Raw genomic sequence first — 15056 nt, 5'->3', positions numbered from 1 at the left:
ATCTGCAGCCGGGTACAAAACACGAGGGCATGATGCGATAGTTTCCTCCCACACTGATATACGTTGCCTTATAGCACAATAGCGACAAAGACCGAGGTATTTAAAACATAACACTTCTCACACAACTCAATCGTGAATACACTAATAATGCAAACTGTCGAAACATCTCTGACAGCGACAATAATGAGTAAGGGCCTTATTTTTTGGTGAAATAAAACTGTTGATTTCGGTGTTAAAACTAACACTATTTCGGTAGGTATTTCGTGAAATAAATTGTCATACTGATCGATGTTTCTTGTGACATATTCCTTATGGTATGGGGTAAATCTAATTTTTGTGATTAGCGGTTTTAAAGTGAACACTTGTAATGTACCTATTTAATTGTTATTAAACCTTAAAACAACCAAATATACAAAATGTTATAGAAATAAACACCGGTAGGCCTATATAAATCACTGAAACCTCGAAACGAAGTTAGGCGGAAGTTAGGAATTTATACATAGCCTACACTTTTTTGCCGGTCATGTGGTGTAGGGGTTGAGTGCCTGCCTCTCGCCAGGAGGCCCCGGGTTCGATTCGCGGCCAGGTCAGGGATTTTTCTCTCGACCTGAGGGCTGGTTCGAGGTCCACTCAGCCTACCTGATTAGAATTGAGGAGCTATCTGACGGTGAGATGGCGGCCCCGGTCTCGAAAGCCCAGAATAACGGCCGAGAGGATGCGTCGTACTGACCACACGACCCCTCGTAATCTGCAGGCCTTCAGGCTGAGCAGCGGTCACTGGACAGGCCAAGACCCTTTCAGGGCGTTAAGTGCCGTGGGGTTTGGTTTGGTTCTACACGTTTTTACATTTTGAATGACTTGTCTCCAAAGTAAAAACTACACATGGTTTCAACATTATCAGGATTCAGAGTTGTGCGACAGTCAGAAAGTATATTTTTATAAACAAAGCAGCCCCTTTCACTGACCACCTTAGACGTCGGAAACCACAATGCTTGCGAACACTTGGTGCAAATTTACTGTGGTCTTCTATCGAACCTCCTAAAACTTCACTAACAATGTCTTCTTTCTTCTCTTCTATCAGACGTGCTTTCACTGCATTTTGCAAAGCCATATATCCCTGGAGGATATTTATGGATATGCTGGTGCTGCCAGGCCGGGGATGAGTAACTCACAGTTAAGGCGTTGGCTTTCTGAGCCCAAGTTGGTAGGTTCAATTCTGGCTCAGTCCGGTGCTCAAATACGTCAGCCCCGTGTTACTAGTTTTATTGGCGCGTAAGGAACTCCTGTGGGACAACATTCCGACATCTCGGCGTCTCCGAAAACCGTAAAAGTAGTTAGTGGGACGTAAAAACAATAACATTATTACAACTCAGCCAGGCGATTTTTTTTTTTGTTTTTTTTGTTTTGCTATTTGCTTTACGTCGCACCGGCACAGATATGTCTTACGGCGACGATAGGATAGGAAAGGCCTAAGAATTGGAAGGAAGCGGCTGTGGCCTTAAGGTACAGCCCCGGCATTTGCCTGGTGTAAAAATGGGAAACCACGGAAAACCATCTTCAGGGCTGCCGACAGTGGAGCTCGAACCCACTATCTGGATTACTGGATACTGGCCGCACTTAAGCGACTGCAGCTATCGAGCTCGGTGCGATTTATTTACAATAGGCCTACTAATATCGTCATATTTTATAATGAAGTCGGTATTATTTATCTTTCCTTTTATATTCATCCATGTCCTCATGCCAGGATTATCCAGTTTTTCTATAGAAATGCTGGTTTACATGAATGCTTTTGTTGTGTCTATTACAAATCGCTCTCTACCAGTTTTCAACTCCTTTGCGATGTGTAAAGTATCGCCGATTGTTATTTGCCGCTTAAAATTATGTTCATTTGCTTCATTCTTCTTCTTTTTGTGTGTTTCTGATTCTCTACAGTATTTATCGCGCCTGTCTCTTCGTTTTCACGTAATGCGAACATTACAGTACTTACACATTAGAATCTTTCTTGCAGCATCAAATACATAGAACGCCTCACTGTTGTATTCCTCGGCCCTCGGAAAAACTGTTGTGACTTTAGTTTTCAGCATTTTTGTACTTAAATGCTGGACATTTGCTGATAAAGTTTCATAAGTGGCGAACTCTCACTGCGAAAGAGTATAATGCCCACTGCTGTATCTATAAAACCGATCTTGCTACGAACACAACGCCATTTGCTGTAATCGATAACAGATATCGATTTTTAATGATTGCCTTAGAGATCGCGGAACTGAATACACATACCTCCGATAAACAGGGCTCATCGCTTTGTGTGTATTTGTGTAGAGAATATACAGCGCTATCAATCAACTGAGAAAGAAACTACTATAGTCAAGTTCTCAGAAGCATTTAAACGTTTATTGGAGATCTTTTCCGATACGATTTCGCATTTTTCGTACGAAGTGGGGTATATTTCGTGATTATTTGCGCGATTCGCGTAATAAATCCGATTTCGCGATATTTCGCGAGTTCATTTCGCTAAAATACGTTACGGTACGGTACCTACAAGGTCATATATAGGCTAGAAAGAAGATATGAAAAATTTCGTGCGTATCGCTATTACCAAAAAATACGGCCCCTAATAATGAGCAATAAAAATTACTACATCTGAAGGCAAATATAACACGGGCTAATGGCCAAGGGTCTCTGTTGACATAGCAATCGCCTGTGCTGCCACCAAGCGGGTGTCCCACCAACCTCTTGAGCTCTCTTACGGGCGAACGGAGAGGATGTCGCACTTCCTCTTCGATACGCTATGGTTCTACTTTCCTAGTGATAAATACCATTATGAGGGGCTGATGACCTGGATTTTGGACCCGTTAGGCTATGAGCATAATCGATTCAGCATCGTGCTATAGAAGCAGTCCCTTCGTCAGTAATACGATTGTTTTGTACCAGCTTCTGTGCCTGTGAGGTACTGTGGGTCGGATCAACTGATCGTTTTAAATTCATATCCGTCCATCCATTCATTCTTCGTCCTCACGCTTTGAATTCTGGTCAGTGAAGGATTTTGGTCTTTTAAATTGTCATTTCATTTTGTCTCATTTCATCTCTTTAGGGGCTGATGACCTCGATTTTAGGCCCCTTTAAACAACAAAAATCAATCAATCAAAGAGTAGTAGCAGCATCTGTTGTGCTCTAAAGCACCCTCCACATATCTAGACGAAGAAAGAATTTTGGGGCCAAACCTTCTTGCTAATAGATAATACTGTTGAAAGTGAAATAGTTATTATTTGAAACTAATTTCAGGATAGACATAAAATCTTGTATTTCTGAAGCACTTAGGTGGCTGTATTTACTTAAATTGCTTTCTATGTTAGGGTATAATTTAGAGGTCGAAACTAGTCCCTGAACGTATATGTAATTTAAAACTGTATAATTTTATTGAAAAGGTGGACAATAATATTATTTAAATACTATAGTGATCGCAGTTCAGTACGGACCTATCATAATGAAATTTCTTTTAATTTAAAAACCGGGATATGTCACGAAATTCAGGAAAAAAATCTGAAAATTCGTTCTTCTGCCAGATAAAGTTGACATACCATATTTGTCCATGTAATCGAAGCCCATTTTTCATTTTCATAACATCAATCTAGGGCATGTCTTTTATGCCATGAATAAATTGTAAAGAATACTAAATGAACATTAAACATGAACATATCTGTGAAGTAACGGATAGCGTCATTAGTTATATGATCGATCAAATTTTCAATGCTTTGATCTGTTTACTGTTGAATATTCTGTGTTCTCGGTTAATGGCGAGCTTGATGAATTATACCTACGTATATTGCGTTCTCAGTTTTTCTAATCGCTTAAATATATAGCTTCCACAACAAAATATGCATATAGACAAAATTCCTCAACCCAAGGGATGACTGTTTACTACGTAATGATGTGTGCGATAGTTACTACCTTGTAAAATGTAAATCGGACAAAGAACACTGACTGAATACAGGAGAGCGTGAAATACATTTAAATTTAGCACTCACTCGAGTGATTATTGTTATTATTATTATTATTTGATGCACTGACCTCGGTAAGCCTAGTGTAAATGCACCGTGACGCCGGTCGGGCCGTGCCATGTTGAGTTTCTAACCTATCTTTCTTGTTAGGTGTTCGGAAGTTTTGCGGCACGAGTGGTAGCTTGTAATATCACGTGTAATTTTGTGAATCCAGAACAAGATTTAAAATAAAGTGACATCACATTGTAAGATGAAGGTGGTTTGTTGCTTAGGAGATTTTGAGTCTATGAAGTATCTGATCCAGCCAATCCCAAGCTGCCATTCATACCAATTTATATCGGTTGAGCGCAATCTCTAATCTTCTCTGCCAACTGTATTGTCTTACAGACAGTGGGCACTGGCAAGGCACAGAGCAATCAGCTGGTGGTGTTCTTTAATATGACATAATCTCTAACGTAATGCTTTTTATTTTATCATTTCCAGAAACTGTAGCAATGACAACTGTGACACTATTTCATATTTACAAGGACAAAAAACTCTATTCAGATCAAAGCTTCCCGGAAAAGAATTCTGGAAAAAAAATCAAACCTTAAAACCCGTTCAACAAGGCCTAATTCACCTTCTCCCGCTTTCTGGAAATATACAAAATAGTCCAGTATAATAGTTCATTGGCCATCTCAGCGTTTATAAACTGCATGAAACAGTCTATTTCTGTTGATACCATCCTCGCCTCCCATTCCGGTCCTGGCAGTATTTCTACAATATTCCTTGCTTTTACCCTCGAAGTAAGTTTTGAAAAGTCCGTCGTGGACTACATTATTCCTCCATCTCTCCCAAAGATAAATCCCCTTCGTTATAGTCTTCATAGATCTCACTGTCCGTATTAGCCTCCAGCTCCGTATCACTTATGATCCTGACCCGATACGTTTATGATTTCCACCTCCCCATCCGAAAAATCCGAGGCAGCCCTCTTTCATCGGATAACTGGCTCAAAATGTCAGGTATGTCTTCATCATTGACAAAACGAGACCGAAAATAGAAATATACATGTAATTACACATGACTTTGCCCAATTACCCGAAAAGTACAAAGGAAAGGGAATTTTAAAGAAATAAATTTTACTTACATGACCAGGCGTGCAGTTGACTTTGTCAGCCAGCTTCGGGCAGGAGTTCACTCGAAATAATTACTCACGTATCGCTTCCACTGTTGTCGAAACTCGACTGAACTGAAGGTCAAGAGTGAGAGCAAAGGTATTAGTTCTGAGGTGGTGTAAGACTGACAGTTCTAGGAATTACTGCATAAAATAGCGCGCTGGTTGACAAAAACAACCAGCGTGCCCGGTCTAGGGTTCATAAGATTATTGCATAATTGAGTAGTATAATGTATTAAATATTCTTCAAAGTTACGTTATCAATGATGTGTCGAAACATATAGGGATATGCCATAAAATAAAACTTCCTGATTTTTAACTTTTGAAAGTGGTTAAGCTACCTTGCTCGGCGTGTGTGGTATAGGTTTATTATTGTTCACTGTAGATGTAATTTTATTTACATCTGCGTGTTGGTTAGTATATAGTTTGTCTGTGTACCATACCAGAGTATAGTTCATGAAAGACAAGTGGCAAGAATGAGACTGCAAAAAATTGGCACCGTGGTCGTCTCGATCAGCCATATCCTCCTTATGCCAGTCATTAGCCGCGTATAATTTATTTATTTTATTCTTAACCACTTGACGTACTTTGACGGATCTCTCCGTCCTGGCTCTCGATTGCACTCTGGTACAAAGACGGATTTCTCCGTCCGCGCGTAGTGTTTATTTCCGAACCCGCTCCAAGCCAGTTTTCTTTGTGAAAGGATTTGATATTAGTAAAGTAACCTCTTGACAGATAGAAGCACTGTTTTATTCTGTTCATGTACTCGATAAACACTCCTGTGTAGTTATTCCATGGAAAGAATAACCTGTATCTTAGCAACCTCATCATAAGCGAAATCATGGCTGTCTCCAAATTAAGTGACGAAGCAGTTATAAGGGAATTTTTACAAGAGATTTCTTTGATATAGAAATAAGCGACGAAGAATTTAGTGGAAGTGAAAGTAGTGAAAGTAGTTCATGTTACAGTGACTTGAGCGCTGGTAGGGACGAACAAAGTACTATTTTGCCGTCAAATGTGTCGCTGGATTTTAGGCCTACATCTGATGCCATACCAACTGCTTCTAATCATATTTTACACAATAGGGAATGGAACTGGGAGAACATAAGTAATACTTCAGAGTGCAATTCATGCATCGCAACTAGTGAAATAGTGTTGTTCAAAGGCGCCTAGGACAATGCCCGAAAGAACTGCAGGTTGTGAACGAATTTCTAACAGCAGACTATTGGGAACATCTAACCAAAGAGACAAATGTTTATGGAAGTAAATGTCTTGTATCAGCTGCTGGAGATAGAAATAGGGTAATGACACATGAAAAAGAACACTGGCTTCCTGTATCTGTGGATGAAATGAAGGCCAGATTACCTTGAAGTGGTAAAGTATGATGGCAAGAAGTAGTTCAGACCCTATCTTGTTGACTACAACTGTGCAATGGGTGGTGCTGATTCCCATGACCAGAGACTCACATCATTCCCTTTCATGAGGAAGTATGTAAAAGGATACAAAAATGTATACTTCTACATCCTAGATATGACACTTCCGAATTCCAACATCATTCATCACCTCCTCAACCCTGACAAGAAGCTAGTAGGCTTTACCAGCTTCTGGATCAATTTGGCCGAACAGCTGTTGGCAAGTGCGACCTTGCCTAACTATCCAAAATGACGATGCCCAAGCCCTTCAGGGGAAGCACTGGGAACACTTTCCAACCAGAATACCCCCAACAACGAAGAACGTTACCCCATCATGGAGATCCCAAGTCTGTGTGACATGGGGTCTGAGTAAGGAATCTTTACTTGAATACCACCGGTGTAAGGTGGCACTGCACGTAGATGGCTGTTTTATGATCTACCAAATGCATAAAGACTTAAAGTATATCTGACAGTAGTTTGGATATTTCTTCTCATTAGGTTGTTGGAAAGCATGCTTTTTCAGTGTCGGTGATATCATGTAAAGTAATGAAAATAAATGGTACACCAAGGCATGAATAAGTTCAATTAAATGGTATGTGAATGGTTTAATAATAATGGACCTATTCTTGTTTTACTGTCTGATAAAGGAAGTGTGTACACTATCTTTGAAGGTTTTGTGAATTTGTTTCCACCTGTGATTTGCGTGTGATTTTCGTAGTACGGTATTACATTTTGCGAGGGCTGTGCGCCACAGTTATATTGCATCAGCTGTTATCGAAGCAGTAGAGTGCCGGCAGCATAGGTAAGGCAGTGTTCACATGTTTTGTGAACTGTCAGTTTAGAAGAAAGCCGTGTGGAGTATAGGACTATTTAAAGATTTTTACAATATCCTATCTTGCTACTTTTTTCACTTAAGGCCTTCATCAAAGCCAAGCAAAACTTTGTTTAATGAAAGGTGGCTCTTGATGATACCTTCAGAACATGATTGAAATCCATGCCTCAGGACAAATTTCAGCATATTGCGTAATATGTAAAACATCATTTTCTGTTTGCCACATGCAGAAGCAGGCATTAAAGAGCCACATGGGAGGAAAGAAGCATGCCAGTAGTGTAGAGTTCAGCCAGTTCTTGTCACCCCTTTCAAGTGAAGTAATAAAAGACTAATAGCCTGGCCGAAAACACAAATTGTCCTCTGCCTGCTACATCTACCAAACTAACTCTTATCACATATGACTCCACTGCTGCTGCTTCTGCTTCTTCTTCCATTAGAATTATCTTTCAAGAGAGCAAGTAACCAAAGCTGAGATTATATGGTGCATGCATACAGTCATGCAGCACCATTCTTGACGTGCCAGTGAAGCTAGTGCACGTTTGTTCCCAGACTGTGAAATAGCTTCGAAAGCTCAACTGCACAGACAAAAGTTGCATATAAAATCATTCATGGTTTGGTTTATTTTCATAAACAAGTTCTTGATGTTTAGTAAGTGCACACATTTCACAGTTGGTTTTGACGAGTAACTGAATAAAGTTTCTCAGGTGGGCCAAATGGATCTTGTAGTTCGTTGTTTCAATCCTGATACAATGAAGTATGCACTTATTTTGATTCCATGTTTCTTGGTCATTCTACCTCCTCAGATTTGTTCAGTGGTTTTTTTGCAAGCACTGCAAGGACTCAGCCTAAAATAACTCTTACAAATTTCAATGTATGGTCCAAATGTTAATTAAAAGTTCCTTCAGGATATTGGTAATTTATTAAATGATGATCCAAATGCTCCTATTTTTGTGAACATTGGATCTTGTGACTTGCATGCTGTGCACGATTCATATGAAATGGCAGTAAAAGAAACCCAGTGGAATATTGCAGTATTTCTTCATGCTGTTCACTTCTTGCTTTGCTATGTTCCTGCAAGACGTGCTGATTATACACCTTATTCAGGTTTGCAAGCATTTCCATTGAAATTTGTGCTATACGACGGCTTGAAAATTCAACTCGTTGAACGTGCTATATATCCTGCTTGTCTGTCTGTTAGGTCATCAGACCAGAGGCTGGTTGGATCCTCAAATAGCACCACCCAAGGTTATGCGGTTATAAGGAAACCGCAAAAACCAATGGCAGCACCATAATGAGGCGTACTAGGCAAGACGAGGAGTGAGGTAGTTTGCCATTGCTTTCCTCACTGGCTCAGAAAGTGCTATTGAAGCACGACTGACCCTATGAGGGACACTTTTCATAGCACTCAGATGCACTAGTCGTGCTCTGAATGTCATTACTCAGCACCACCCATACCCCAGTAGCTTCCATATTGTCACAGACATGGATGAGACTGGGACTTCGGTGGAAGCTACACTTTACTCTGGCCTGTGCCAAGAGATGGATACAAAAGTACTGTATCCATCATGAAATGGCAGAAGGCAAATATCCTGCCTAATGTTGATAAATATGTGGAAGGAACGAACTGAGACAAGAAAATCCCAAACTGTAGTAGCTTCAAAATAGTACCAACTTCACTTAAAGATAAGCTTCTTAAGGCCAAGTTGTCATTTTTATCATCACTTGTTGTAGATTTGGAACTATTCCTAAAACAGTTTCAGACAGATCTTTGATTTGTACCACTCTTGTTTGAATCTCTTTGTAACTATGACAAATGTCATGACAAGGTTTGTTAAGTCTGAGTCACTGCAGTCTTCAGTAAATGTTCTCGAAATTAATTTAGACACTAAAGAAAATATTCTGTGTGCATCTAAAATTGACATAGGTTATGTTGCTAGAGCAGCACTTCGTGGCATTCCTAGATTTAGTGTTTCGCACAGATTGTCTGAGAGGAATGTGGCTTTATGGAGCAAGTTACTGGAACCGTCATTGCTGGCATATAAACTAACGGAAAGATGAGAGGGTGGGTCATTTTTGGCTCTGCACTGTTTTGCAACAGTAAATTTGAAAACAGTAACATTGGCGTCATTTCTCAAAATTATACCAATATTGTTTCATGAAAATGCTTCACTTGAACGTGGTTTTTCTGTTAAAGAAATTATTCTAGAGAACATGGACAAAGAATATATGATGCTATCTCAAACCTTGGTGGAATTGAAAAGGTCTCCATTAATAAAAACATGCTCCATGCTGCAAGGAATGCTCATGCTTTGTATGTTCAAAATCTAAAGGAGAAACATGAAACATTGCAAGTAGAAGATTCTTTGCAAAAAATGAGAAAGGCCACTTTCTTGCTGAAAGAATTAGAAGAAGTGGAGGGTGGTGGCAGAAGCTTGACAGTCGTTGCTGGCTATAGATGAAATTTCTTCAATGAAGCGGTATTGGTAATCAATTTTTTTAAATCTTGAATTTAATTTAATTAGAAAATATTCAACTTCTAAGTTTTGAAATTTAATATGCACATTAATTGGATCATTAATTTTTGGATGTTAAGTTTTCAAAATGTATTTTTTTATATGACTGCAATAGCATGATACTTCTTTTATAATTTTATTTTTTGTCATTGTGTATCAGGGAAAAAATGCTTTTTATGTCTGGAAAACAGGGAAATGTCGGAGTTTCAAAATCTGGATTTGGTGGACTCCTGTTGTAGCAATAAACTGAGCGAATTATCTTACAGTACATTTTTGAAGAACTGAAATCTTTCATGATAATCTTTTGGAAAATTGTGTGTAATTCATAAGAAACGAATCGTACTCTCTTTTCATATTCTGTAACTGCGTTGTTTTTTTTTTTCCCCTTGTAATTACTCATTTATTTTATATTTTTCAAATTAGACATAAAACCTGATACAGAAACGCAGTGTAAAGTAATGGAGGTTCGGTTTGTTAATTTACTGAACAATACGTCCCAGAAGTGGGTCATTTATAATGTTGCTGGGTTTTAAAACTATTGTTTGAATAATATTAGTAAGTGCTGTTACAATAGAAATATTTTTATTTAAATATTCTTTTGAACACAGGATTTTTTGGGATCAGTATAAAGTGAATGATTGTGACAGATTTCTGTTACATCCGTTTTTAAATCAGGCACAGACAGTTGTCATTTTCATACCATCTGCTCATTAGTTTTGATCAGCACTCTGAGCAGATGCTTCTCTGCATTCAGTTATATCAATAAATAACTTTCTACATATATGGGACCTTTATTTCGGGTCTGAGAAATTACATGCTTAAAGCCAATAACTTGATAAACAATGTTACAATGTTTGTTATGTGACTTCTCTATGTGGATGACTTTCACTCTTTTTGTTCCAGAAACTGAACGCTGATCTCAGTTTGTCTCTAGCGGATTATAACGATCGACTGGTGAAAGCAATGCAAGAGCTCGATTGCACAAAAGGAAAGTTAAAAGAAACCATTTGTGATCGAAATGAGAAGGAATACATAATAGAGCATCACCTGACCACAGAACAAAAATTGTTAGAACAGGCCCATAATCTGCTTGCTGTAGCAGATAAATCTACTGTAGATAATGAAAATTTGCACAACTCTCTCAATAGGAGAAGGTGAGAGACATACAGTATTAGAGTTAAATGGGATGCAGCTGAACATGAATGTAAAGTTAATTGTGGTAAATGTCAAAGAAACTTCTGTTTATGTTAATATTTAAGAGTAAAGAAATCTACAAACTTAATAGCTTAATGAAAGTCTGTACAAGAAATCTGTGAAGTTGTGGTGAGAGAACAAGCATCCGGCACAGGCTGAGTCTTGGATGGCTGGTCCAATAAATAGTCAGTGTAAAAGGAAAAATTGCACGCAGAAACATAACACTTTAACACTACACATTTAGCTGCTAGTCTTGGAGCAGAGAACACGTCAAAATATGAAGATGAAACCGGGTTCATACCAAGGCTGGAAAAAAAAAAATCCATACTGTTTTTAAATAACTAGGCCTAGGCTAGAAGAAGATAGGTGCATCACACTTAGTTTTGGTATGTGTTCTGCGGATCTGAATTATGCACAAAATATCATATGAGGCTTGAGAGATATTTCCCAGCCTGCTTCCATAATACGACTTGCTGGTAGAAAGTAGGGTATGTGCTGTCAGGCTTAGCCCTATCCCAAGTGATGTCCTGTGCGACCATACTTCTCAGATTCTGTGTACAGACTTTAAGCTTCTTTAGAGCAGATACTTTGGTGAATATACCTTGTTGGCTATCGTCGAATTGGGTCAGTAGCTCCCAACAATTCACTGCTTAAACTAAACTAGTTTTGAGTGCGGATATCCAGGCTCAGTTTACCTGTTTTGTTGAGATAATTGGTGTTTCAAAAAATTTGTGACTTCCTTTGTAAGAGAAAGCTGTGGGTTTGTGGTTGAGGGTGTCCATGTACTTTTGAGGCTGTCCAGTAGAGTGTTCAACAACCAACGACTTTTCAATCTGTCTTAGCTGTGGTGGTTTTGTTTTCTGAGTCTTGCTTCATTGCATAATTTTATTGTCCCTCTTTAGTCTTGCCAGGTGTTGAACAGAGTCGTAGACTCTCATACTTACATTAGGATCATCGTTTTTAGTAGTCAATTCCAAGCTTCGTTTGCAGTCATTGTTGATCTCCTCTACTCCTGCCTGGCCTCTACCAGCCTTTTCAGCTCCAGGTATGAGGAGCAGCCTGGGGCCCTGATGATCTGGTTGATCAGTCTCAATCTGCCCTTCTTATTCGAACCATCGGCAGTGCCCTCCAGTAGGGTAGCGAATATTTCTCCATGCCTGAAAGTATGGCTTCACCAGAATGCCTCCGTGAGCAAATGGTTTTCCACAGGTCCTCTGTAGGACCTCACTGGTAACCTTGTGTGCCCAAGATATATTGAGGATTATCCAGTAGTAGTGAATTTTGAAGATGTCTGTTGTCTTCCTCCTGTTGAATTAAGAATAATATTTTACTGCCATAGAGCAGTATATTCTAAACACTTCTTCAGGGGGTGCTTCCGTAGGCCCAGGTTGATGTTGGAAGTTGCCTTAGCCAGGTTGATGCTGCTTACAATATCTACCATACTTAAATTGGATTTATCCTGCTTCCTAGATAAATGGTCATCGATAACCTTTAATGTGTCCATCCAGGACTACGGGGTCTTGTCTTGTGCCTACTCACTATGAGGGTCTTTTTCTTGTCCTTGTTTATGGTCCTGTTATATCCAGTACTGAAAGACTTCCAGGCCATTTAGTGCGGATGTCAACAGCTTCTCACACTCAGCCATGACTGCTACGTCATCTGCAAAGTGCAGTATGTTCACGCTGAACTCACACTTCGTCTTCTCCCCACTTCTCTTTTACATTCTCCTGAACTTGTAGGATGTACTGTGTACATTGAACTATGGAGGTGTCAGTGAGTAGTCCTGACTCAAAAAATACTTAATTTTCTCCTTCTTAACGTTCACATCTGATGACAGCCATTTCATCTTTGTGGAGGTGCCAAATGGTCCTCCTATCCTTGAATTCCACGCTGCTGATTTCTGCATTTGAAACTACTAGAACCACTCCACAGCACTCGCTTCCCTAGTATCAGTTGCAATGTCTTGATCAGCTCACATGTGCGTCTTTGCTTCCTGAAGCCAAACTGGTCATTGGTGAGAATCTAGAATATTTACTGTTCCATCTGCTAGTAAGAATTGATATTGGGATTTTTGATGCCTACGATTCTAGGGTGAGTGTACAGTATTTTTTCACGCCATTTTGTCAGAGCTGTTTTTGGTACTGTAACACTTATGCCCTTAGTGAAGTCCTTGGGCAGACCTACATTTTCATAGATTGTGCATACCAAGTGTAATAGGATGTTCTTCACTGCATCCCCTGCAACTTTGATGAATTCAGCTGGATGGTACTTGTCTTTCCCAGATGCAGGCACAGCGAACAACGAATTGTGGAAAGAACAATAAGCCAGCAACTCTCGGTGACCACAGTCAACTGATCAGACTCGAACCCTTACCGGCGCAGCAAACAAGTCCAGACTATGCGAAGAATAGCGCACTACTGCTATATATTGGGAGTTCACTGCTTCAGTCCACTGACTTTCAGAGAGATCGGAACCCTTGAGAATGTTTACAGCTCCCTTTCTGATAAATAATTAAGAGCTACTATCCCAATTTGCCCGCGGCGTATGAGTGCGGAAAATACCTTCTTAATTTAAAAAGTATACGGTTTGGTGCCTGCAAACGCTATAGTTGAAAAAGTAATAGTTTCTGCATCATACTGGATAGGCAGTGGCAATGTAAGAGCATTTCATGCGCTGTTTATACCAGGGATATTTAGATAATCCTAGCCTGTATATAGGGCCAGGAGATTTTTTTTTAACAGTAATATTGTACTTTAAAACTGTTAGGTAAAAAAAAAAAATTGTAATTAATGTGGCAGGATGTTGGAGAATGACAACAGCGCCAACTGCCGGAAGTTTCAGAATTGCGCTGAGCAGGCTTTGACGACATTGCAGTCGGGTGTCAAGAAACTTCAAGAGGACGAAGAGCAGTTCGCAGAAACTTTGCAAGAAAAGCTAGGTAAGTTGGTACTAAACATTTATTCAATCCTAGCCTCAATTACTATATACACATTGCAGTCACGCATCTCATCAACCATTTATTACACAAACTAATTTCTGGTTTCATTGGCCATTATGTATCAAAACAATAACTTTATAGTTTTGCTCACAACTCCAGTCTTGGTCCTCCCCAACACCAAACTGGAGATAATTTTTACTTTTGATACTTGTGTAAAGTTATAAAATGTTCAGTGAAAAAGTAACACAACTTTGATGTGGTATGATTTCTACTGGGAAACGTCGTCCTTGTTCTAAATACAAACTGGTGGTATTTTATCTGGATATGTTCTATATAATTGTTTAAACTGTGTTCTCTCTTTCTTTTTTTCCCACTGGTTTGACCTATGGTATTCATAGTGACAGTTCTTCCTGGTGCAGACTTGTTTCAACTGATATATATATATGCAAGTGTTGATTTTTATGCAGTGGTATTTACTTTCTTAAAAACATTCTGAACGGTACCTTAAATTGTCAGTCCCGCAGTCTAGGAGTAGTGAGCTTCCTCTTTCGTGGAGGCCCTATCCTAAATATCCAGCTAGGTCAAAGATTTTTACCTCAATCTGAAGCTGGGTCAAGGTCCTTTCGACTTATGTGAAAATACAATGTTAAATAGTTTCCACCTATTCAATACACTGATATACAGATGCACAAACTTATGTGACAACATGTTTAATTCGGGACCGATTTCGACGCACATTTGGTTTTTATTTCTATCTAATTTTTGTTTTTTCTGTAGACATCATATATCCACATCGAACTGAGGAACTAGGTCTTACAATATATCTTAGGAGCTCATATATGTCACTATCCACCTTTGGACGTGCTGATGAAATGAAAACTTGTTATTCCAACACTTACAGCAGGAGTTTAAAAGACTGTCACGTTGCTTATGAACTTCAATTGAATATTTCATCTTCGTGAAAGTGTTACGTTTTTACATACATCCTTTAGAGTGTGAACATTGTCACATATTTT

General features: G+C 39.2%; 1 protein-coding gene across 1 annotated transcript in view; it reads left to right on the top strand.

The window, feature by feature from the left end:
- The window catches only part of LOC136857321 (kinesin-like protein Klp61F), a 191024-nt gene that overhangs the window by 146968 nt on the left and 29000 nt on the right, over positions 1-15056 (top strand). Inside the window, exons 8-9 of the mRNA XM_068230098.1 lie at positions 10812-11062; positions 13901-14040. Coding sequence (XP_068086199.1) covers positions 10812-11062; positions 13901-14040 — 391 coding nt within the window. The remainder of the gene's footprint in view (positions 1-10811; positions 11063-13900; positions 14041-15056) is intronic.

Source organism: Anabrus simplex, chromosome 1, assembly GCF_040414725.1.
Source record: "Anabrus simplex isolate iqAnaSimp1 chromosome 1, ASM4041472v1, whole genome shotgun sequence".
In the NCBI taxonomy this organism is placed as follows: Eukaryota; Metazoa; Arthropoda; class Insecta; order Orthoptera; family Tettigoniidae; genus Anabrus; species Anabrus simplex.
The sequence above is the reverse complement of the archived record's forward strand: the minus strand, read 5'-3'. Positions and strand labels throughout refer to the sequence as shown.